The 23,378-nt window shown below is 46.2% G+C and overlaps 1 protein-coding gene across 1 annotated transcript in view; it reads right to left on the bottom strand.

The window, feature by feature from the left end:
- The window catches only part of PKMYT1 (protein kinase, membrane associated tyrosine/threonine 1), a 387,797-nt gene that overhangs the window by 302,723 nt on the left and 61,696 nt on the right, over positions 1–23,378 (bottom strand). Inside the window, exon 2 of the mRNA XM_086931706.1 lies at positions 13,841–14,331. Coding sequence (XP_086787832.1) covers positions 13,841–14,197 — 357 coding nt within the window. The 5' untranslated portion in view covers positions 14,198–14,331. The remainder of the gene's footprint in view (positions 1–13,840; positions 14,332–23,378) is intronic.

The raw sequence follows: 23,378 nt of genomic DNA, 5'->3' as shown, positions 1-23,378 counted from the left end.
GGTGAGTGGGGTGAGTGAGTGAGGGTGAGTGAGTGAGGGTGAGTGAGTGAGGGTGAGTGAGTGATGTGAGGGTGAGTGATTGTGAAGGGTGTGAGTGAGTAGGGTGAGTGTGGGTGAGGTGAGTGAGGGTGAGTGAGGGTGAGTGAGTGAGTGAGGGTGAGTGGTGGGTGAGGGTGAGTGAGGGTGAGTGAGGTGAGTGAGGGTGAAGTGAGGGTGAGTGAGGGTGTGAGTGAGGGTGAGTGAGGTGAGTGAGGTGAGTGAGGGTGAGTGAGGGTGAGGTGAGTGGAGTGAGGGTGAGTGAGGGTGAGTGAGTGAGTGAGGGTGAGTGAGGTGAGAGGGTGAGTGAGTGAGGGTGAGTGAGTGAGGGTGAGTGAGGTGAGTGAGGGTGAGTGAGGTGAGGGTGAGTGAGGGTGAGTGAGTGAGGTGAGTGAGGGGTGAGTGAGTGAGGGTGAGTGAGGGTGAGTGAGTGAGGGTGAGTGAGGGTGAGTGAGGTGAGGTGAGTGAGGGTGAGTGAGGTGAGGGTGAGTGAGGGTGAGTGAGGGTGAGGTGAGTGAGAGTGAGTGAGTGAGGGTGAGTGAGGGTGAGTGAGTGAGGGTGAGTGAGTGAGGGTGAGTGAGTGAGGGTGAGTGAGTGAGGTGAGTGAGTGAGTGAGGAGTGAGGGTGAGTGAGGGTGAGTGAGTGAGGGTGAGTGAGTGAGGTGAGGTGAGTGAGTGAGGGTGAGTGAGTGAGGGGTGAGTGAGGTGAGGGTGATAGTGAGTGAGGGTGAGTGAGTGAGGGTGAGTGAGTGAGGGTGAGTGAGTGAGGGTGAGTGAGTGAGGGTGAGTGAGTGAGGTGAGTGAGTGAGGCTGAGTGAGTGAGGGGTGAGTGAGTGAGGGTGAGTGAGGGTGAGTGAGTGAGTTGAGGGTGAGTGAGGGTGAGTGAGGTGGTGAGTGAGTGAGTGTGGGTGAGTGAGGGTGAGTGAGGGTGAGTGAGGGTGAGAGTGAGGGTGAGTGAGGGTGAGTGAGGTGAGTGAGGGTGAGTGAGGGTGAGGTGAGGGTGAGTGAGTGAGGGTGAGTGAGTGAGGGGTGAGTGAGGTGGTGAGTGAGGTGAGGGGTGAGTGAGTGAGTGAGAGTGAGGTGAGTGAGGGTGAGGAGTGAGTGAGGGTGAGTGAGTGAGGGTGAGTGAGTGAGGGTGAGTGATGGTGAGTGAGGGTGAGTGAGTGAGGGTGAGTGAGTGAGGGTGAGTGAGTGAGGGTGAGTGAGTGAGGGTGAGTGAGTGAGTGAGGTGAGTGAGTTGAGGGTGAGTGAGTGAGGGTGAGTGAGTGAGGGTGAGTGAGTGAGGGTGAGAGTGAGGTGAGTGAGTGAGGGGTGAGTGAGTGAGGGTGAGTGAGTGAGGGTGAGTGAGTGAGGGTGAAGTGAGAGCGGGTGAGTGAGTGAGGGTGAGGTGAGTGAGGTGAGTGATAGGGTGTGGTGAGTGAGTGAGGGTGAAGTGAGGTGAGTGAGGGTGAGTGAGTGTGAGTGAGGGTGAGTGAGGGTGAGTGAGGGTGAGTGAGGGTGAGTGAGGGTGAGTGAGGGTGAGTGAGGGTGAGTGAGGGTGAGTGAGGGTGAGTGAGGGTGAGTGAGGGTGAGTGAGGGTGAGTGAGGGTGAGTGAGGGTGAGTGAGGGTGAGTGAGGGTGAGTGAGGGTGAGTGAGGGTGAGTGAGGGTGAGTGAGGGTGAGTGAGGGTGAGTGAGGGTGAGTGAGGGTGAGTGAGGGTGAGTGAGGGTGAGTGAGGGTGAGTGAGGGTGAGTGAGGGTGAGTGAGGGTGAGTGAGGGTGAGTGAGGGTGAGTGAGGGTGAGTGAGGGTGAGTGAGGGTGAGTGAGGGTGAGTGAGGGTGAGTGAGGGTGAGTGAGGGTGAGTGAGGGTGAGTGAGGGTGAGTGAGGGTGAGTGAGGGTGAGTGAGGGTGAGTGAGGGTGAGTGAGGGTGAGTGAGGGTGAGGGTGAGGGGTTGAGGGTGAGGGGTTGAGGGTGAAGGGTTGATGTTGAGGGTGAGTGAGGGTGAGTGAGGGGTTGAGGGTGAGTGAGGAGGAGTGAGAGTGCAAGAAAGTTGCAGTTTGGCTTTGAAACGGATCTGAGAGGTGTCTGCGTGATAAATGAATGATGCATAGGAATGGACAGAATGGAAATGTGTTTCGAGGACGTGCTCGGGGTGTGCATACTGGAAGCAGGGTGATGGATTCGAGGCTATGAGCGAGGGTGATGCCGAGCTCACCTCAAGGAGAGGGGGAGGGGCCAGGGCAGAAAGTAGGGAGGGGAGGTGTAAGTTGGCAAAGTCACACGGATCGAACAAACGATGAGTAAGGGAAGAATTGTTAAATAGGTTTAAAATGGAACAGGAAAAAAGAAACAAACTGGGGAAGGAAAGAAACGGAATCTGAAAGGAAAGAGAAAAAGAATAAAGGAAAGAGCAGAGGGAAAATAAAGAGCGAGGAAGAGAAATGGACGGAAAGGAAAGAAGGCTGAAACAGGCAGAGAAGGGGAGGGGGAGGAGAAATGCAGAATAAAGGAAAGAGCAGAGGGAAAATAAAGAGCGAGGAAGCGAAATGGACGGAAAGGAAAGAAGGCTGAAACAGGCAGAGAAGGGGAGGGGGGAGGAGAAATGCGACACGGCGGGCAGGGGAGGGGGCGGAGCGGGGAGAGGGTCTGAAAGCAGCAGGGTCCCAACAGCTGCTGCTTCTCCTGACCCTGGGCGAACCGCTGAGTACAATTCCCTGAAAAAAAGCTTCATCAAGGTACCATGCGTGTATCCCATAGGCATGCGCAACATGAAATACTGATCGCATGCGCACAGCGTGATTTGAGGGAGGAGGCTACACTGTGATGAACTACTCTTTCAGACAAGCGCGCAAATATACTTTACTCTTTTGCACCTGCGCACAGCTTAAGACACTGCTCACCTAGCCCTGTATGGACGGAATATAAGTGGACAGGGCCCCGAGGTTTAATTTAATATAAACTCGAGACTCCGGTGAAGTAAAATGTAACTGTTAAAAACATCATGCGAGGTGAGCTTACCTTCCCAAAACACGAAATTTTAAACTGTAAAGGGTACTCTGTGGTAGCGTTACACAAAATACACTTTTATTTTTAATGAAGAGTACAAATTATTTTATGTTGCAAGGATAATACCGCTGTTTAGCCAATACTCAATAATTAAGTTGCGATCATTCAATACCAGATAAGCCCTTTCCATGCAAAGCGACATGGCAGGCAGGGGAGGGGGCGGAGCAGGGGTGTGGGAGGAGTGCGGGAACAGACGGCGAGGGGAGGAGAGTAGGAGGAGGAGAGTAGGGGAGGCACGGCCTAGCGGCCGTGCAAGGAGAGTAGGAGGAGGAGGGGGGGGGGGGGGAGGAGAGTAGGGAGGCACGGCCTAGTGGCCGTGCAATCAAGAAGTGAGGGGGCGGGAGAGTAGGCAAGGCAGGCGGCTGGGGGCATGTGCACGCGCTTTTAAGCTCGATGCGCATGCGCATTGAGCTTAAAAGTCACGGGCACTGCAAGGAATCGCCACGATTCCTTGCAAGTTGGACAAAGAGTGGATAAGCCCCCATAGTCTCGCTTGCTCGATGCGCATGCGCATCGACAGGCGAGACCTAAAATGAGGAATTGCCACTGGGAACAGAGACACAGCTGCAGAAGAACTTACAATGATGTATTACCAATGGGACAAGAGTAGCAGCAAGCAGCTTGGTCTTGAAGACTTAGCATGAGGATTTAATGGCGGGTTGTTAATAGAATTAGGAAAGGAATAGCACACCGGGAAGGAGGGGGTGGACTGGGTGTAGGGTAATCTGCATCCAATCCCTAAATATGAACAATGTACAACTGTTGCAGCGGGATCTCAAGAAAGGCTGTAATGTGAAAAATGTATTTTTGTTTACATTAATTTCCAGCTACCAAGCATAAATGCCAGAAAATAAATACCCACAAACTAGATTTAAACAAGTCTCTTGCTTTTGTACCCAATTAAAAACACGCACACAAACGAAAGTTATATTTTTCAGTCACTAAGAAATCACTTTCCTACCAACATCTAAGTGTAGACATTACAACACAACTTCAAAACATTTTCCTGAGACCAAGAGTCTGCAATTACTTTTAATAATTGCGTATTTCATGAATGCGCTTTGAGGTTTGGAGAAATATTGTAAGATTTTCATGGCAGCACTTCAAGGCATCATCGGCCATCGCCGGAAAAAAGCAGAAAAGGGAATGATTAGTGAAGGGAACTAGAACTCTAGAAGAGAGCACACGGCCAATCGTCTCGCCACCATCCAGTGGTCCTGAGCTCTACAAGCTCCACAGCTGGAAGGGGAAATGGGCGCCAACAGGAACCAGCAGGAGCTCTCCCCAAGCCCCTTTCAACTCTACACTAAAAAGCTTCCCCTGACATACCTCAACATTATCCACCCCAGAGATAGGGACAATACAAGCGTTAATGCACGACTCGCTGTTAAAACGATGCAGGCTGATGTTTTCAGCTCTTAACAAGCCCTCAAGTTTACCCTTTGGAGTTCAAGTATTTGTCACGGAAACACTTTAATGCTGTACAAGACAAGTCAACCACAGAAAAAAGCTAATGGGAGTGTTTAATTATTCATATTATTGCAGGTGGCTACCGCCGGACGGTTTACAGCTAGTTGACATACAAAAGCCCATGTCTCTCCCTTGTTGAAACAACTCCAATGGACACCCATAAAATACAGGATTCATTTAAAGTACAAAGTATTTAAAACCATTCATAACCTGGCACCTGTACTCTTCTCAAGCAGCATTAACAGAAACATTCCTCCTTGCAGTCTGCCTCTACTTCAGTATATCTTCTGGAAATAGGCGGATTTGCTAAAGAGACCATGGAAGGCCCTAGCTTTTCCATTTAGGAGTCCACCTTGTGGCATTCTCTTCCACTTCACTTGAGAACAGAATCTGAATTTCTGTCTTTCAGGAAAGCACTTACAGCTTGCTTTTTTAGACAAGCTTTTGTATGCTAACTTTGCCTTTTCTCATGACACTCCAATAGGTTTCAGCGCCACGAAACCCACGGTGTACATGCACTAGAACAAGTAGCTATAACATTACTATCCTTAGGTGGTCATGCTGTTCTAGAGCTTCAAATGTTAAACCAAAATGTAAACATCTAATCATTTGGGAAGAAAGGATATAAAAAGGCAGTGCTTTGAATGGGTCGGTACTGTCTGGTACAGAGTACCTGCACTTTTTTATTTTGAGCGGGAGGGTACTGGCACTTCTCAAAAGAAATATAATACTTTTAATGGGAGAGTACCGGAACTTCCCAGACACAAGCACGTACTCTTGTACAGAGTACAAGAACTTCTATTTCTCCATTTCGCACACTGGAAAAGGGTCAGAAAATAAAAATTCCTGTTATTGCATGTATTTAATCTATGGCCAGTACTATGGTTTCCTTTAAACATGAACTATCAACAAATCTTCAGTTCAACTGACTGTTCCTCCAGAGACTACGACCAACTGAAAGCCTTCCTTTCAGAAACAGAAATGCTCCTCAACCCATTAATACATGCCCATAAGTACCAACACCACAACAATGAGAAGAGAAGGCTAGCACCTTCTTTGGAGAATGAAATAACCCACTGTGAAGCATCCTTACCTGCATCAGCTCCTGGAATACATCTTCTCCGAGCTCTCTTCAGCTCAACACAACTATTGTCTTCTTGCCATCACTACAACTTTCGCCTGGGAATAGTAAGGCATCTCCAAAGGGACCTTACTAAGCAATTGACAACACACCATGAATGTCTCAAAAAGAGTCCTATGCAGATTTGCAGCGGGTTCAGTCCTTGGGAATGGCAAGGATCTGATACCTATTCTAGTAGCTTCAGTGACTGCTATTGACAACAAACAAATTATTAACAGGTGGTAAACCCCAAAACGGTTATGACACGCTTAGGATGTGGCGCACAAAATATGGTGCTCTGCTAGTTCTCAAACTTGGGCCCCCAGAGTAGTCTGTTCACTAAAAATACTTATGTGCACTCAAGGCAGTTGTGCATAGTCAAGTCTGTGCAGACAACAGAATTCAGAGGGACAGACTGTAGTACCTTCAGCAACAGTAGATTAATACAGTACTTGCGATCAGCCCTTGCCAGCCATCATGTTAAGAGAAGGCCAAGGTCACTAACGCAGAAGGGAAAATCCTTCACCTAAGCGCAACACCAATAAACTTAGTAATGAAGCCAATGCACATGTCTTTCTCCAGATTCAGCTCTTTCCCAGAGTAAGTCATAAGAGGTTACATCAGAAACCTACAATGATGGAATTTGTAATAACCTACATATTCAAAAACAATTCGATTTGCAGGAAGATTTTTTTTTGTATGTGTGAAATAAAAAAAGCTGGCTGAAATATCAGAATGGAAAAAGCTTAGAGGGTGGTTTAGTCTGACAAATAAAGATTAGAAGAGAGCAACAGAGCTAGCAACGACTGTTGATTATCACGTTGAGATAATGTGGAATAAAGAAAAGACAGCACAAGTCAAGATAGTGACTGAATATGATGCACAAACAGAGCACGCTGAGCGAGGGGATGATGAGATCAGAGATAGCGCGTTCACATAGTGCCTGAACAGAGAGCACGCCGAGAGAGGATGAACAAACAAGACGAGGGCTACTCCCCAGTGTACCATTACCTATACAGCACAAGAAAAGGCATTCAGCAGCAACAGAAGGACATCTGTGACACGTCTTTCGGCTTCTGACGGTCACAATATCGAGGTTTACTGGCAGTCTAGAGACTTCATGACCCACATAAGAACACAACAAAGATTCGAACCGAGGAATGCAGACGATTACAACGGGTTTTAACTGCAGAAATTACTTCTGCTGGTTCTTGTGGAATAGCTACAGGAAAGGAAGGAACGTAAGACGTGGGGGCATAGGTCATATATCCAGACAGGGAGCACTATTACGAACAGTTGAAATTGATAAAGGACGTGCTTAAACAAGCGTCACAACATAAGCCTAAAGCATCAAAATATATTTTGTTTGTGTGATTGTTCTGAAGTCTGAACCTATTAAAGGTCTTAAATGACCAATTTTCTTTTTGCTGTTGTAGCATTTGCAGCACGTCCCACTTTCTCTTCATATGTTTGAAGCTCAAGAGCACCGTGCTGCAAATGCTAGAAAAGTAAACAAATAGAAAAAAAAGGCAGCGGTTGCCATGTTTAAAGGTAAAGCTGACGTAAAAGTTGCACAGCTTGCAACGATGTAAAGGTGGCCACCCCATTTTTTTCTATTTATTTACTTTTGTAGCATTCGTGGCACGCCATGCTTTCGTTTTAAACGTTAGAGGCTAAAGCGCGGCGTTGCACCTTTGCTAAAAAAATTAAATAGAAAAGAAAGACCGGCGAAGGAAATAAAAAATAATACCAAGCAGGAGTGAGGAGTAGAAGACAGCTGCAACCCAAATAGGTCTGTTGGGGAGTGTGTAGCTGTGGTGCCTGCAACTCCAGTTAAGACGAAAAGAAATGAATAAAAGAGTACACAGAAGCTGAAAATAAAACCTAACGAGTAAAGTCACATGTAACAAGGGCAGTCGTCAGGGGAGGTTTCAACAGTAGAAAAGGAGCGACTAAGGATGGACTACTAAATATATTAACCAAAGAAAAAAAGGCATTTCCAAAAGAGTCAAAGGAGTCAATTAAAAACATGGGCAGAGCTTATAGCCCATATTCCGAATACAACATGTCTAGAAGAGATAGCACAAGCGCTGCCTAGGCGAGAGCTAAAAAGTGACTTATGTTTGCAAATTGGGGCAGTTTGGAACTTTTTAAAGACGGGCTGTATAAGTGTTTAAGGGATGGAAGACTGCATGGACTTCAGCTTGCTGCAGACAATATTTGTCTTAGTATCTACAGTAACACGTCCTTGCAATGCAATAGGTCTCGCCTTTACGAGAATTTGAGCTATTGACATTGTAAATGACAATGCCTTTTATTTATGTGTTGTTTTTAAAACAGATCAATAAAAGGCATTGTCATCTACAATGCTAATGGCTTAAACTCTAGCAAATGCAAGACCTATTGCATTGAAAATGCCAGCACTCGTGCTATCATTTAATTAAAAAAAAAAAGTGTAAGTAGAGAGCTGTCCTGCAAGCTATTTGAGAAAACAGTGCTCGGAGGCTGTAATTAAAGCCTACCGAGTAACACACGTAACATGGTGGGTCGCCACAGGCGGTTACAAAATGAGACTAGGCAGGACTAAGGAGGGACTACTAAGCCTTTTGACCAAGGAACAGCCACAGTTTACAGTAGACAATGACACAAACCAATGAAAGATATGGGCGGAGCTTCAAGTCCCTACCTGAATACAGCATGCCTCACAGAGCAGAGCTTGTGCTACCCAGGCTCAACCTAAAAAGCCGGCCCAGCACACCATAAAAGAGGCCCATAAACAGTCAAAAAACAAGTCCACTCACGAATATATCTAACCAGCACTTCGGGCACGGCCTGATTGCCCTACAGGCCAGTCTGACCATGATCAGTAACTCTTAAATCATTTGCTTCTCTTTGTGATCATCACCTATATGGTTGGAAGATACTTATTTTTTCTTCAAACTCAATACCTGACCCCTATAAAGGGCCTATTTCTTAGGGATGAGAAAGAATCTGAGACTCAAGCTCATTCATTCTAGGCCTCTAGGTGGAGGGAAAATCTCTATGACAAGAGGAGTTGAAGTTTTATACTGCTCAAGGTGCTGCCCTTCGATTTAGACTGCCACAGCGTATGGGTTAACAACGGGATGAGAGGAGAACATGGTCCCATACCCATGGACTGTTAATATAACTGCAACATCCGAGGATAAGTTGACATCACTGTAATCTATTGCTGGTGGTTCAAATACTCAAAACGTTCATCAAATTGGGTGCTTTCTGAGGACTCAAATACCGGATTCTTTTCAAAAGGCTACTCTACATGATAGAGACGGGTGAATAGAACACAGACAATTGGGCATTCAATGATTGAATGGCATTAAGAAATGGCCTTTCATATTGAGAGATGTTTTGAGGCTAAAATAACTTGAGCACTCACCCTCCATCTAGCATGGATGTTTTTACAAGGTTGAACAGCAGTTCAGCTTAAAGCATAGAACCTTAAAGTACACCAGTCTTACCTTTTTCTGAATAGCCCTTCGACACTCCAGACGAGATCGATGGACTTTTGCTAATGAATCACGATTCAAAGGAAAACAAACTTGGAGATGTCTTGGATTGAAACAGCTTCTCATTTGGTTCAATGCCCATAATAAAGAAAGTTATCTTTTCTTTCAAAAGCGTTAACCTTGCCTACATAGTCGTACAAAAGACTTATTCAAAGATATGCTAATTAAAGTGAACGTCAAATTTTGGAATGAAAAAATTGAAGGCAAAATAGAATAGCATGTAAAACATGAGAAAGTAAAGGGGTGTACTGACAAATGTCAGCTGTAGAAACAAAGAATTGAGATCTTTGTCTCTCCACTAGGCTAGCCTGATCTGGGCCAAAGAGAGACCCTCATTTGATTTCTTTACCTTTAACATAGGGTGCACCTTTCCACGTGCTAAACCCCAATTTCAAGGTAAGTAAATAAAAAAACATTGACGGCCAAAGAGCGTTAAAATAATTTATCAAATACATTTAATAGCAACTTTGAGAGCTACTGTTGGATACATTTTGTGGATCTCATTTGTGCATGGGTACAGAGGAAAACTGTGGGTTTACCCGGAACAATCTCAGTTTTCAAAGTAGGTCAGACCTTCTTTCTCTCCCCCTAAGCAATTTCCACCCATGCTCAGCTATCTCCAACTCAGGAGTGTGTTAGGGGAATGACTGGTGGTACATGTTCAAACTCACTTTGTAAAGGGGAGGCAGAAGAAAAGCGAGAAAAAGTGATACAAACAATCCTTCAACAGAGAAAGCTAACAACTGAGGACCTAAACCTATACCACTACATTTATCAGGTTAACACTCCATTTGTCACTCAAAAGATGGCAGTATTTGGCATGGAAAACTTTATTCGCTAAAGATGATGCAGAAAAACAGAAATTAAGGCTTTAAAAAAAAAATAATTAAAAAAAAGACATTTAAAATGTTCCCGGTTGTCTGTGGCGATGCTTTATATGCAAGACAAGTCATAGAAACAATTGGAGCAGGACCCCGCAATCTGCTCCACTCACAACCGATTGCTCCGACTTAGTTTTGTTCCCTGTTATTACTGGTCTGCCAATATTGCTCTAGCCGTGCTATATTTGTTTTGCTGATATTGCCGGATTGTTCATTTCTTGTCATTTCCCCTGCTGCTCACTCAATGCCTCCCGTTTTTTTTCCCGCCTGCCTCGACTTTTTTTGTTACCTGTCTGCCCATATTGCTATATTTGTTTTGCTGAGATTGCCCGACTGTTTTTTGTTGTTTTCCCCTGCTAGATTCCCACCATTTTTTCTACCTCTCACTTGCCCCACCCACCATCTCCCAGCTACCATCCCACTTAAAGGGAGTCGCAGCACGACCGCATGTGCCAAAGACAAGCCTGCCTATGCGAGCCTGGACAGCACCCAACACAAGGAACCCTACCTCCACCAAGCACAGATATTCCGCTGCACTTCTCTGAACCTTGGACTTCAGACACCACAACAACAGCTGCATTGCATCCTCCCTATCAACAGTAGGGCCTTTCACCTGCCTCTGCATAGTCTGCAACTCAGGCCCTCCCGTCTGCACAAAAACAGTCACCATGCCCACCCACCACGACCACCCCAGAACTACTCCACTGCCTCCTGCTCACTCTGCAAACACCACCGAAATCTGGGACATCACCACCCTCACTCTCGACATGATCTTCATCACAGAGACCTGGTTCAACCCCTCCTTCACCTCAAACATTGCCACAGCAATGCCCACCAGCTTCAAGATGATACACCGGGACCACACCAACAAATACAAACGAGGAATCGCCATCACCCACCAAGAAACCATCCACTGCACCCCCACTAAAATGCACACCGATCATAGAACACCTAAACTTCCAACTGCAAACTGACTGCAAAACTACCATCAGTGGGCACCCTCACCTAAAGACATCCAGGGCCACTCCCCGGCTCTTGCAATGCCATCCCTGAATTCACAGCTCCACTCGCCATGGACTCCAAGCACTAAATCTTCCTCAGTGACCTCAACTTCTAGCTCGAAGACCTCATTGACGCAAATTCTGCCAGCCTTCTGGAACGCATAATGAACATTGGCCTCACTCACCAAACCGGTCACCAACCTCGCACACAGCCAGAACACCTGCTTGACATGATTTTCACTGCCAGTGACAGTCATGTCACCAAATTCTCTTGACCCAACCACGCCATTGTCCACTTCACCACCGCAGAATCACCATGCACCATTACCAGGCCCCTCCAGCACCTACCACCGCAGTTGGAACAAAGTGACAGAGACCCAATGGACGAATAACCTCAACACCCAGCCAGACCCGGCAACCAGCCTCGAACAGGCCGTCCAGAATTTCTGCGCCTGGATCACCAACTGCGCCGACAGTCCCCATCAGGTCAGTCAAGACCAGCAGATCCACCAAACAAGCCAGTTGGTATACACCAGAACTCAGGACTATAAAACACTACCGCAAAGTGCTAGAAAGAAGATTGCGCACCAGCAGAGGTCCCACAGACCGAGCCACCTTCAAGTCAGACCTCAACAAATATCACCAGCGAACGAATACGAAAATAGGCACCCTGGCGTACTACAGCGAAGCAAGCTCCAACCATAACAAGGAACTCTCAGCAGAGAGTCCTCAAGCCTGTCAGCCACCGAGAACACAAACTCCCCTTCCCAAGAACTCTAAGACACCCTGGAGGACTACTCCCACAACAAGATATCTACTATCTACAGTAACTTCGAACCCTGAGCACACTGATTTTTACAACCTCATCACACTGACTGACGCCACCCACAACCACCGCTCACTTCATGGAAACAACTCACCAATCAGAAACACAGCCTACATGAACTCCATCCACTCTGGAACACCCATGGAACCCTGCCCCCACCACTTCAACCGCTGGAGCATGAAAATCCGGGGCAAACTCACTTCTATCCTCAACGTAGCCATCAACACAACCACCTTCCCCGACTGTTGGAAACATGCATAGGTCAGACCCCTAGTCAAGAAACCCTCTGCCGACCTAAACCAAGAACTACCGCCCCATCTCTCTGCTCCTCTTCTCCGCAAAAGTCATCGAGATGGCCATCAAACGCCAACCCGCCGAACAACTGGAAAGAAACTACCTGCTAGACACCTCCCAATCCAGCTTCCACAACACCCACAGCACCAAGACAACCCTGATCGCTGCCACCGACTACATCAGGACCCTTCTTGGCAAGGGGGAAACCGCGGCCCTGATCCTCCTTGATTGCTCAGCAGCATTTAATACCGTATCCCACCACACACTCATCAAGAGACTCCACCATATCAGGATCCAGGGAGATGTCCTCAAGTGGATCGCATACTTACTCACAGGAAGAACCCAGAGAATCCGCCCTTCACTTCAGAACCTACGAGCACCATCTGCGGCATCCCTCAAGGTTAATCCTTCAGCCCCACTTTGTTCAACATAGTCAGCCCCACGCCAACATAGTCAGAATCCATGGCCTCAGTATCATATCCTACGCAGACGACACCCAGCTCATCCTCTCGTTCTCAGAAGACCCCCTCCACCATCAGGACCAACTTCCACAACTGCATGACGAGTGTCGTCGATTGGATGAAGACCAACTGCCTGAAGCTCATCAGTGACAAGATGGACGTGCTGATTTTTAGGAGCACCAACTCCCCGTGGAACTACACGGGGTGGCCCTCCGAACTCGGACCCACACTGACAGACCAAGCCCACAACCATGGCATCATCCTGGACAGCAAAGTCACCATGAAATGCCAGATCAACCCAGTCTCCTCCGCCTGCTTTAACATCCTCTACATACTCCAAAAGACCTTCAGATGGCTCCCAGTCAGCACCAGAAAAAGTCAGTCAAGGCCTAGTCACCAGCCGGCTGGACTATGGTAAAGTGCTCTATGCAGGAATCACCACCCAACTCCTGAAGAGACTCCAGACAATTCAAAAGTCAGCTGCCAGACTAATCCTCGACCTCTGCAAACAGAGCAACATCATCCCCCACCTCAGGAACCTCCAATGGCTAACAATCCAGAAAAGATGCCAATTCAAGATGCCGATACACGCCTACAAGACCCTGCACAACCAAGGACCAGTATACATCAACAAACCACCTAAACTTCCATCAACTCTCCGAACACTTGCACTCCACCTCCCTCGCACACACTCGCCACATCAGCCGGAGCTACATTGGAGGACGGTCCTTCTCCTACCTTGCCTCCAAATCCTGGAACGACCTTCCCCTTCACCTCCAAACATCATTCTCGCTCCCGGAATTCAGAATGGGACTCAAGCCCTGGCCCTTCAACTGCTCCCAGCAAGAACCTAGCGCCTGGAAATCCTCAAGGGTGAATAGCTGAGATTTATAAATCCAAGTTGATTGAATTCAATATTTATAACATATGGATTCTACAATGATCAGTATTACCTGTGTGGGCTGTACCCCATGTGCAGCATGGATTATCAAGGTTCACTACCACAGAAGAAGTACCCATGCAACATGTGACAGCAAAGCACAGTGGTTCTAACCTCCTACGTATTCAGAGGGTGAACGAACCCTCGCCCTCTCTCCCTCGGCCCAAGAGTTAAAGGTAGCCAATGTAAATTTCAGCAAGTGCTACTGCAGGAAGCCTTACCTTATAGACCTCACCAAATGACCCTCGGCCCAGCTTGCAAATCCTCTTGAAGCACTGGTCAAAGAAGAGCTCCTGCTTGCCTTCGTCATAGAGATGGCTACAAAGGGACTTCTTTTCTGGACTCCGGAAGGACACGCTTTGTGGTCGAGGCTGGCTCCACGATTGATGTTTGTTGGGGAAGAAGCGACTGATGGGTGTTGGGCTCTTAGCAGGTGGCCGAGGCGGTACAGTGAAGCAGAGGGAGCGCCCCCGTTTCTTCAACGAAAACCCATGCTCTGCTTCCTTGAAGAAGGCTGGGATGGGAATGGGAGTGCGGCTGAGCTGGGAATCCACCAAAGAGTCTGTGGGCACAGGCATGGCTCCGTCCAGAGAAGGCTCTTTCAGCACGCACAGTCACAGATTCTCCATATCACACCTGTGGCAAGTGTTGAGTGACAAGTTGACCATATCACATTTTGAGCAGCAGCTCTCCAGGCTTAGACAAAAAGCATCTATAATCATGAGGGGAAAAAAAACAAGTCAATCATTGAATGCTCAATAGTACCTACATTAGAAGTTGCTCGACTTCAGGAAATATGTCAGTCTTATTCCAGCAACACTCTCGCCCACGACCCTCCACACTAAGTGACAAAGGCTCCAGAATTTTTATGCCTCTTTCACTAGAACTTCCTAACTATCAGGCACAATACAGCTAACTACTACACTCAAAGTGGACTTGCAAGAAACACCTGAGCCATGCCAACTGAATAATGCCCACTCCTGGTTCCCTGTAGGCATTGTTCTAATGACCAACAATGGACTGTGGACAACTTTTCATGTATACAACGTAAATATAAATAAAACATTATGTTGATTTGAGTTACCTGCACTCCTGCATGGCCATTCATCCACTGTAAATATTGCACTCCCCACCATGCCTATTGTCATCCCATGGTCTTTATCCCAATATAAAAAGATACAATTAAACCACAGAGCATGCCATTGCATTATACTTCATGAAAAGCTAAGAAAAAGTGTTTCAATCATTTGGGGAGGACATTTTTTTTTTATCTGCTTACGTTTATTTTCTAAAGTTGCAATGTTTGCTCAGCAAAAAAAAAAAATGTGCCCATGCCTGGATTAAATCTTCCACTGGGCTGCTCTTCTGCAAAAACACTTATGTTAACTTCTTTGCTCAAAAAATCCCTTAAAACGGTTTCATACTGCATTCTCCATCCATTCTTAAGTTTAACAGGTTGTCTAGTGTCAAGGTCACAGTTTTCCAGTCCTGGCCTCTCAAAGGACAACCTAATGCATTATGTGAGTTCTAGTCCCGATTCACCACAATGCAACTAATTGGACTATATTTCCAGATTACAATGGTATCTAGGAGACACTGAACTGGAATAAGGTCTCCCTGATAGCATGCAGCCATCAATTATCGATGTCCCTTCGAGGCTTCTTTCCTTATCTCGGGAGCAAGCACAGGTTTCAGGGGTGCTAACCATGAGAAGGGCTGGGAAGAAGAGCACAGTCGGAGCTCAAAGGGATTAAGGGACCACATCCTGACTCATTTCCTTTCTCGCGTGATAGGACCAGAAGCTGCTTCAACAGCTGTCCAGTAAAAGCTGCATGTGTCTGGTACAACGCACTCAGGCGTGCATCATAAGCATGCATGCATGCATGCATGCATGCACGCACACTTCCTTTGCACAGGTGTACACCTTTGACAATTCCTTTTTCTCTGTCATCAGTTTGGATTTGAGCATGGTCTTGTTGATTCTCAGGATTTTTTGTTTCTCCCCTTGCCTTTCGCCTTCTTTTTTGTTCTGCCCGGGTAGTTATGCTGCGACACCTCAGTTTTAAACCATGCACATGGTGTCACCATCTATTAAACCCAGCTGGCTCTCAAAACCTATGTTTGGGAGGAAAAGCAATCAGCAAGCATACGCACTCTGTACGCTATCACAGTTAGGAAGTCCTTTTTAGACTATTCAGCATGCATGTAGAGAATTCCCAAATCCCACAGAGAAAACAAATATCGTAATCAAGATAAGTTATGAGGTGGGTACAGGGGCTCAGAAACAGGTCAAGTATCAATCTCCGTTTTGTCTACAGGGAAGCTTATCCAGGCAAAGGACACAATCAATGACAATGCAAAATATCCCTCGGGATCAAGTTCGCGCTATATGAAACTTTATAAATAAAATAAATAAATAGTATGAAAAACCAATTGGACGGGGGAAATGCTATGTAATTAACCTGCCTTGCTTTCCTCATCTCCAAGCACAGGGCTCACCAGCTTGTCAGTGTTTTTCAATTTAGACACCATTACAGATGGCTTCCTTGCTGTGCTGATAGCTAAGAAGACTGATTTGGCCCTTCAGGGCCGAGTGCTTACCAGATTAGTCCTACCAGTACAGAACCCAAACACTGAAGTCCCAGTTTCATGAAACACTGCCCATTTATCCTTAACTTCCATCTACCTCATCTTTGCAGGACAGTTGTTGCCAGTTTTGTTGCCCATTTGCTCCAGCCTTCAGATATGTCACCAGGCACTAAAGAGCAGGCCAGGCTCCAGTCGATCAATTGCCCAGCTGCCACCACCACAAAAGGGCACACTTGATGGAATCAGGCACCGACCTCAACACGTACATAATCTCATGAGGTTCACAACACTCAAGTGAAGGGAGATCTTGCTTTTCTTTAAAGATTCTCTGTGGCTGCATAAGGTCTAAAGCTAACTTATATGATAACCGGCCTGACCAGTGGTCTATCAGAATAGGCAGCAGAGACCTATCTAGCTCTGGCCATACGGAAACTACTCAATCTTGAGCATTAAGTGATCCACCCAAAATTTTCTCTGATGTCTGCAAAGAAGCACCAGTTCACCTGGGTAATTTCAAACTCCACAATTTCACCAAAATCCTTAACACTTTCATGGAGCATGTAATACGACATCACGCCAGAAAGCATCAAAACCTGAAATGCCCACACCAGGCCTCTTCATCAAGCACCAAGTCCCTTTAATTGGATATGAGCCAGCTCTATCAACTTCAAATACAGAATTCTAAGTTCTCTGATCACCGTATCAACTAGTGAACCAATAGCACGCTATACACCAACTCATGCCAACCATTCCTTTCAGTAACTGGATATAAGCATTCCTGTCAACCATCACAAAAAGACCTTGAAGCCAAACAGACTATTACAAAAACTAGTCCATGAGATTTACAATAATGTTAACAGGTGAAAGTGGACATCGCCAGCCACAAATTCCCCTTCACCCCCCACTGTCTGTACTTTGTATAAATGCACAGACCGTTCTAGTTGCCTATGCCTTATTTACAACTTCTAGTTAATCTCTCCTCAAATAAACCTGGACCTCTATAGTCCAGGGAACAGTGCACGACTCAAATGGCTAACCAACCCTACCTCTATGATCACGAATTATGCCTCGTGTAGCAAGCCATTATCTGCAATGCTTCCTGCCCAGTGTTATTCCTCACTGGCCCTATCCCCTCCATTCAGGCCTCTTGTTGCTCTACAGAGGAAATACTGTTTTCTTAAACAAACATGAAACACAAGCATACTTCTGTACTCCATTAGTTTTTACAATACATTTTCTGGGGTAAAACAAAGTCAATACAAAATCTTAATATTAAACCTACCCATGTGACAGCATATTCTTAGTTGTGATTACTTCCATCATGCTACAAAGATTTTCAAATTACTGATTCCATGCATGGCTCATCTTGCCCACAGTGCTGTGACAAAGGGCAAGGTCCTCTGCATCATTATCCCAATCAACCTAATACCACCCTGTTAGACTTGGTATCTTTTGGAGTGTTTCCCCAGACTTTTTGCTTTCTGACCTCCCGGTCTGGACTCTGTTTTTGCTGGTTTAGTGTCTCTCCGCACTCTCACTGCTGTTCAGTGCCAAATTGCAAGTGTTCCTGTTGTAAATTGTGATTATGGATTGGTGTTTCCATGATTGACAACTGATTTACTGGTGAGGCCATAGTAAAGTGCACTGAGAGTGCCAGGGCTGGTAAATCAAATGCTCCCAGTGGGCTTGCAGCACTGGTTGTGCCATTCACAGAAGTAGCCCTGAAAAGGTAACTCAGACCTGCCACCGCAGAGTCTGTGCGCAGTTTTGTAACTGACATGACAAATCCACCCACTTGTCATGTCATGTCACCACAAGTGCACCCACTTGCCAGACCCCAACCATCCCCTTTTAGGTCGAGCCTAATCCATCCCATAGGGATGGTGGGAGAGATTATAGTAAGTCTCCCCATACTGCGGATTAGGTACAGTTCATGTGAGCTGGGCGCGTGCACATCGCCAGCCACATCTTCGGCATCAGAGTTCAAAGGAATACGCTCCCCTGCCCCCCTCCGCACAATGCCAGAACTCGTTTACAAGCATCACTCCAGATGCTTTGACACCCACTCCCTTCCTGCTGGCATCCCCCCCCTACCTTCTCGCCCAGTCCTGGTCTTAAACCTCTTTTTCACCAGCATGTTTTATTCCATTTCATATTATTCTTCAGAAAAGTACCATAACATCCAAAATACACGGTACTTGTAACCCATTTCCCTACCGCTGTATTTCTCAACTTTACCACAGTCGACTAACACTTTACAAAGATCGGCATCATGCAGAGTCCTTTATTTTCACTTGTTCCTTAACGTTTGGGCATACACAGTGAAGCACGTTTAAATACATAACTTTTGTAGCACGGAACACTTCAAGCTCCGCAACGAAGGATACTTTTTAGCAAAGACTTAAATAAGCGAAACTCTTGGGCTCTGCACAGCAAATAAAATATTGGTTTATGTGACATTTCTCTGGTTCAGTATATTTTTCTCTCATAACTGCCAGCTTGGGTTACTTTATCCCCGCAACGAACAACATATTCAAATTTCCGCTGAGTATAAGAGAGCTGTTCATTTAATTTTTGTCCTCTAACATGGGGGAAGATGCAGGTTGCGTTAAGCCTTCTTACCTGTGAGTTGAAGGATCACAGAGTCAGTACATTAAATGGCTATGAAATCGCATGCAGGCATATGCAACCATACAGATGAAAGCTACCGAAAGGAAATAAATAACTATCCAAGTCTTTGCTGGGTTCATTAAGCGCAACTGCACTGCAATGTTAAATATGCCTAGTGTATTACATTGATGTAGCCCACTTCAGAAAGCCAACTGTGCCGCTTAAAGCATATAGCAGTCATGACTCATGAGCTCAGAATAGTACTAGTTCAAAAAAACAGCTGTTGACACGTGTACCTATTGGGCTCTGAATATTTTTCCTCCCCATCAGGGTGAAAAAAAAAATTCTTAACTCTGCAGCAGTGCCACCCTTCACTGTCTTTGATGCATCTCCAAAGAGAATTGTTTTAGTTCTTTCACAGTCTCATCATTTTTATTTTAGAAGCGCCCTGTTACAGCGCTCATAATGCTTCCCTGCAAAGAACACCCCTCCCACCTCCCAAAGACCATCGAGCAGCAATCGCCATGGATGTCGAGGATGGTTTAACTTTCTTTGTTTAAAGTGCCCCATTAGAGCGTCCGTAATGCTGGTCTGCAAAGAACACCCCACCCCTCCCACTTCCACCACAGCATCGAGCAGCAATCGCATTGCTTTTTTATTTAATAGAGCATCCATAAAAGCAGCTCATTCCGTGCTTTTTTGTCTTGTAGCACATATATATTGACAACTTATCACCAGGAGAAATTACGTGATTTTTCCACAATCACAAGATGTTGCGGAGCAGAGACTCGAGTCGAGATCTCCCACTCGAGAGTCAGCAGCGCCATAGCCTCTCCACTAATACTGGTTTTATTTGTAATGTTTGCTTGCTCTTCGCCATATGCGCGGTTATAAAAGGGCAGGTAGGTGCCTTTGTAGAAAAAAAAAAAACGTGAATCAGAGTAGGGCTGCTGAAGTAGACATCATAAAACGACACCCTTTTGACAAGATTGAAGGGCTAGCTAGTGGTGTGACATCACCAGCACAGCTCACTTTAAACAGCTGAGCAGCAGGTCAGACGCATGCTAGTAGAAACATTGCATTTCGAACAAGAAGGGTAAGTAGAAAATCATATGTGGGCAAAGCAAAAATATTTCATGTACATTAAGGTGCTTACATATATTGCTGCCGGCAGTTCCGATCATGCTCTCTATGGTGCTTCTACATATTCATACATAGGCGGGGCTATAAAAGGGCAGGGAGGCCCTTTGCAGAAAAAAACGTGACTCCGAGTCGGGCGGTTTACAATGTTCCAAAAAGGTTTCGGAAGTAGACTTAATAGAAGGATGCCCTTTTGGCAAGATCACAGGGCCAGCCAGTGGTGTGACATCACCAGCGCAGCTCACTTGAAACAGCTATGTTGTTAGTCAGAAACGTTGCATTTTCAACAAGAAGGGTAACTAGGAAAACATATGTGGACAAAGCAAAAATTGATCTTGTGCACATTAAGATGCTTACAAACAGTGTTTGAAGAAATAATGAACTGCAGTAATTTTGACTATTTTCGGAAGTGAGAAAAAACAATAATTGCCATTCATGCATCTATTAGCCTCCTTCTACTTTGTAAGAGTATGTTGTCAATCGGTGTTGCTTAACATTTATCATTCTAAAATGGCCACTCATACCCAGTTTGCTCAGGCAGCCCTTCTCCAGGTTAGTCCTTCTATTGTTTGCTTGCTTCAAATGCCTACACACAGTGACAGGCTAATTAATATAAGTGTTGCAACTTCCAACAAGCATTTGCAATGCAATAGGTCTCGCATTTGCGACAGTTTAAGCTATTGGCATTGTAAATTACAATGCCTTTTATTTATGTTTTAAAAACCAACACGTAAATAAAAGGCAGTGCCATTTACAATGCCAATAGCTCAAACTCTCACAACTGCGAGACCTATTGCATTGCAAATGCTTGTTCTACATATCAGTCACCCCTGAGGTGGGCCCAAGGTACCCCTGTGGGCAGGGTGCTGTGTATGTTAAATTAGGACATGTACTGATGTGTGTGACATGTCCTGGTGGCGAATCACAGTGTATTTCGTTGTTCATCATTGCAAGGCTGCCTGTTCCCATAGGACAGAATGGGGAGTTTGTTTATACCATCTTATAAACCTAACTATCCCTGGGAACAGGGTAGAAAAATAAAGTTTAGTATGTCTGGTCTCAGAATGTTAAAATACATCTATTAGTGAAGATGATTTTTACATTTTGTGTTTGAAAATACCACTTTTAGAAAGTAGGTATTTTCTTGCTAAGCCATCTCTGGGCTAAGCCTCTGCTGGGGTTGTGCATTGACTGTCTGGTTTTGGGATGCAAGAGTCTGCAGAGGGGCAGTGGCTCCACTCTAGAGAGCCTGGTGGGTCAGGGCTGGGCTGAATAGACCTGGGCTGCATTTAGAGTAGTGGGACGAGATATCCTTGCACCTGAATGGGCCTTGTCTGCCTTGTACAATGCCGTATCCACCCCCTGCCAGGAGGCTGCACCAGCGAGGACAGTACTGGTTTGGGCTAGGTACAGACACTCTCTGCCTTCAGAGAACAAAGGATTTGGTGGTATAAATATTCGGGCCCAGAACTTTAAACTCTTTTAGACCCAAGAACACTGCCAAGAAGAAACGCTGGAGAAGCTGTGAGGAGGAACTACCACTTTGCTGTGTGCTTTGCTGTGTTGGCCTGCAGTGGCTGCTTCGGTCTTGGGCAGCGAAAGGACTGGACTTGAAATTTCTACAATCTCTCTTTGTGAGTTTCTCCAAGGGCTTGAGGTAGAGCTTGCCCCCCGTTCAAGAAGTCTCAGGAACAGCAAAGACGTCAAGTTCTTCTGCCCTCAGCACTGGGGACTGTGTGTTTTGTGCTGCAACAGAAGAAAAAGCAACCCGATGCCATCTACGCTGCAACAGCCGACACCGTGTCCTGAAGGCACCACAGATGTCACCGCCGCAACGCACTGCAACCCTGGTTCACAGACACAGTCTGCTGACGCTGCCACGAGCCGCTGTTTGCACGCGACCTGTGGGCACCGCACTGCCTCACGTCACATCGTTGCTCTGGTATCCCCAACGACCCACTTCACGTCAACGCCACTGCTTGCACCCTGGTACGAGTGCACAGCTTGTGAGTTACATAACGCATCACCCTCATCCTGCTCCATAGCCTTGGCCTACCAACGCCATTGACTCCAGTTTGTCAGCCGTCGACAGCAATTCAGCAACAATGCCGCTGCTGATGTCACCCATGACCTGCCAGCACTGTGACAAGCACTGCGTCACTTCGCGCCGCAGCCCTGGTCTCACAGACGCCGCTGGATGACCATCACTGAGCCGCTGCCTGCAACACGACCTGAAGGCACCGCATGCCGCACCGCTGCACTTCGCACCACAGCCCAAATGTCGGTGCTCCTGACTTGAACCACGAGGAGTTCTATCTGCAACGTGTGACTTCAAGGGCCAGACGACTCCAGCACCGACTTCCAGAACGGACGCTGTGCTTTCGGAGCTCAACGAGAGGTCGCCGACGCCCTGCATTTCTAAAGGTACTTTGAGGGTCTTCCCGAAACCATAGCTGGCCCACGACTCCACGGTCAGCCAGAACTGTTTGGATTTGTGGTTCATAGACGGAGCTATCGGCTTCAAGGAACTGTTTTTCAAGTTTATTTTGATAAATGAAGATTTCTAAGTACAGTATTGTGGATTTTTTTTTAAATAGTTTTTGGTCTGGTCTTAAGTATATAAAAATATTGGATATTTGTCTACACTGGTGAGGTGTCCTTTTGTAGTGCTTACACTGTATTACTGTTGGTTATTTGCAAATGCTTCACACACAGCCTCTAAGATAAGCCTGACTGCTCGTGCCAAGATACCAAGGGGGTGAGCAGGGGTTATTTTAGGAGTGTAAAGCCCTTATCCTGACTAGAAGGAAGGGTCCCTACTTGGACAAGGTACCTACACATCTGCTAATTAGAGACCCCCATTTGTAACACACTCTAACAACGCACTGGACATCACTCCTACTTTCAGAGAAATACCGAACGGAAGCACAAAACTTCCTCCTCTTCAATCTCCCTTTTCGCACTTGTCACTTCAGAAAACCAAACATTACTTAAGAGAGACAAACCTGGGTTAACTAAATAGAAAAAACGTTATCCAATGCCACGTAGGAGCCAATAAACATATAAAACTATTTTAACCTACTGCTAGAAGGGTATTGCCCGCAGTTTTTAGCATTGGTTCTCCCTGATGAAGCTCATCTATTCCCCACCAGGCCAATGTAAGCAATATGAAGGGGACCATAAAAAGCCAACTACTTGGAAAGAGCTGTACATAGCCAATGAAACTCACCATAAATCAAGCACTTTAGATTCACAATTCTGGGTCTAAAGCAAACGGTTCTCCATTATTCCAGTATGCCTTCCTCTGCATAATCCCTGAGCACCCAGAACATAAATTCTGCTATGCAGGACTCACATTTAACTGAAATATTTCCCCTCAAGTCAGACCAACCATACACATTGACCCAATTTACATAGACT

The sequence above is a fragment of the Lissotriton vulgaris genome, chromosome 7 (genome assembly GCF_964263255.1).
Source record: "Lissotriton vulgaris chromosome 7, aLisVul1.2, whole genome shotgun sequence".
Lineage (NCBI taxonomy): Eukaryota > Metazoa > Chordata > Amphibia > Caudata > Salamandridae > Lissotriton > Lissotriton vulgaris.
The sequence above is the reverse complement of the archived record's forward strand: the minus strand, read 5'-3'. Positions and strand labels throughout refer to the sequence as shown.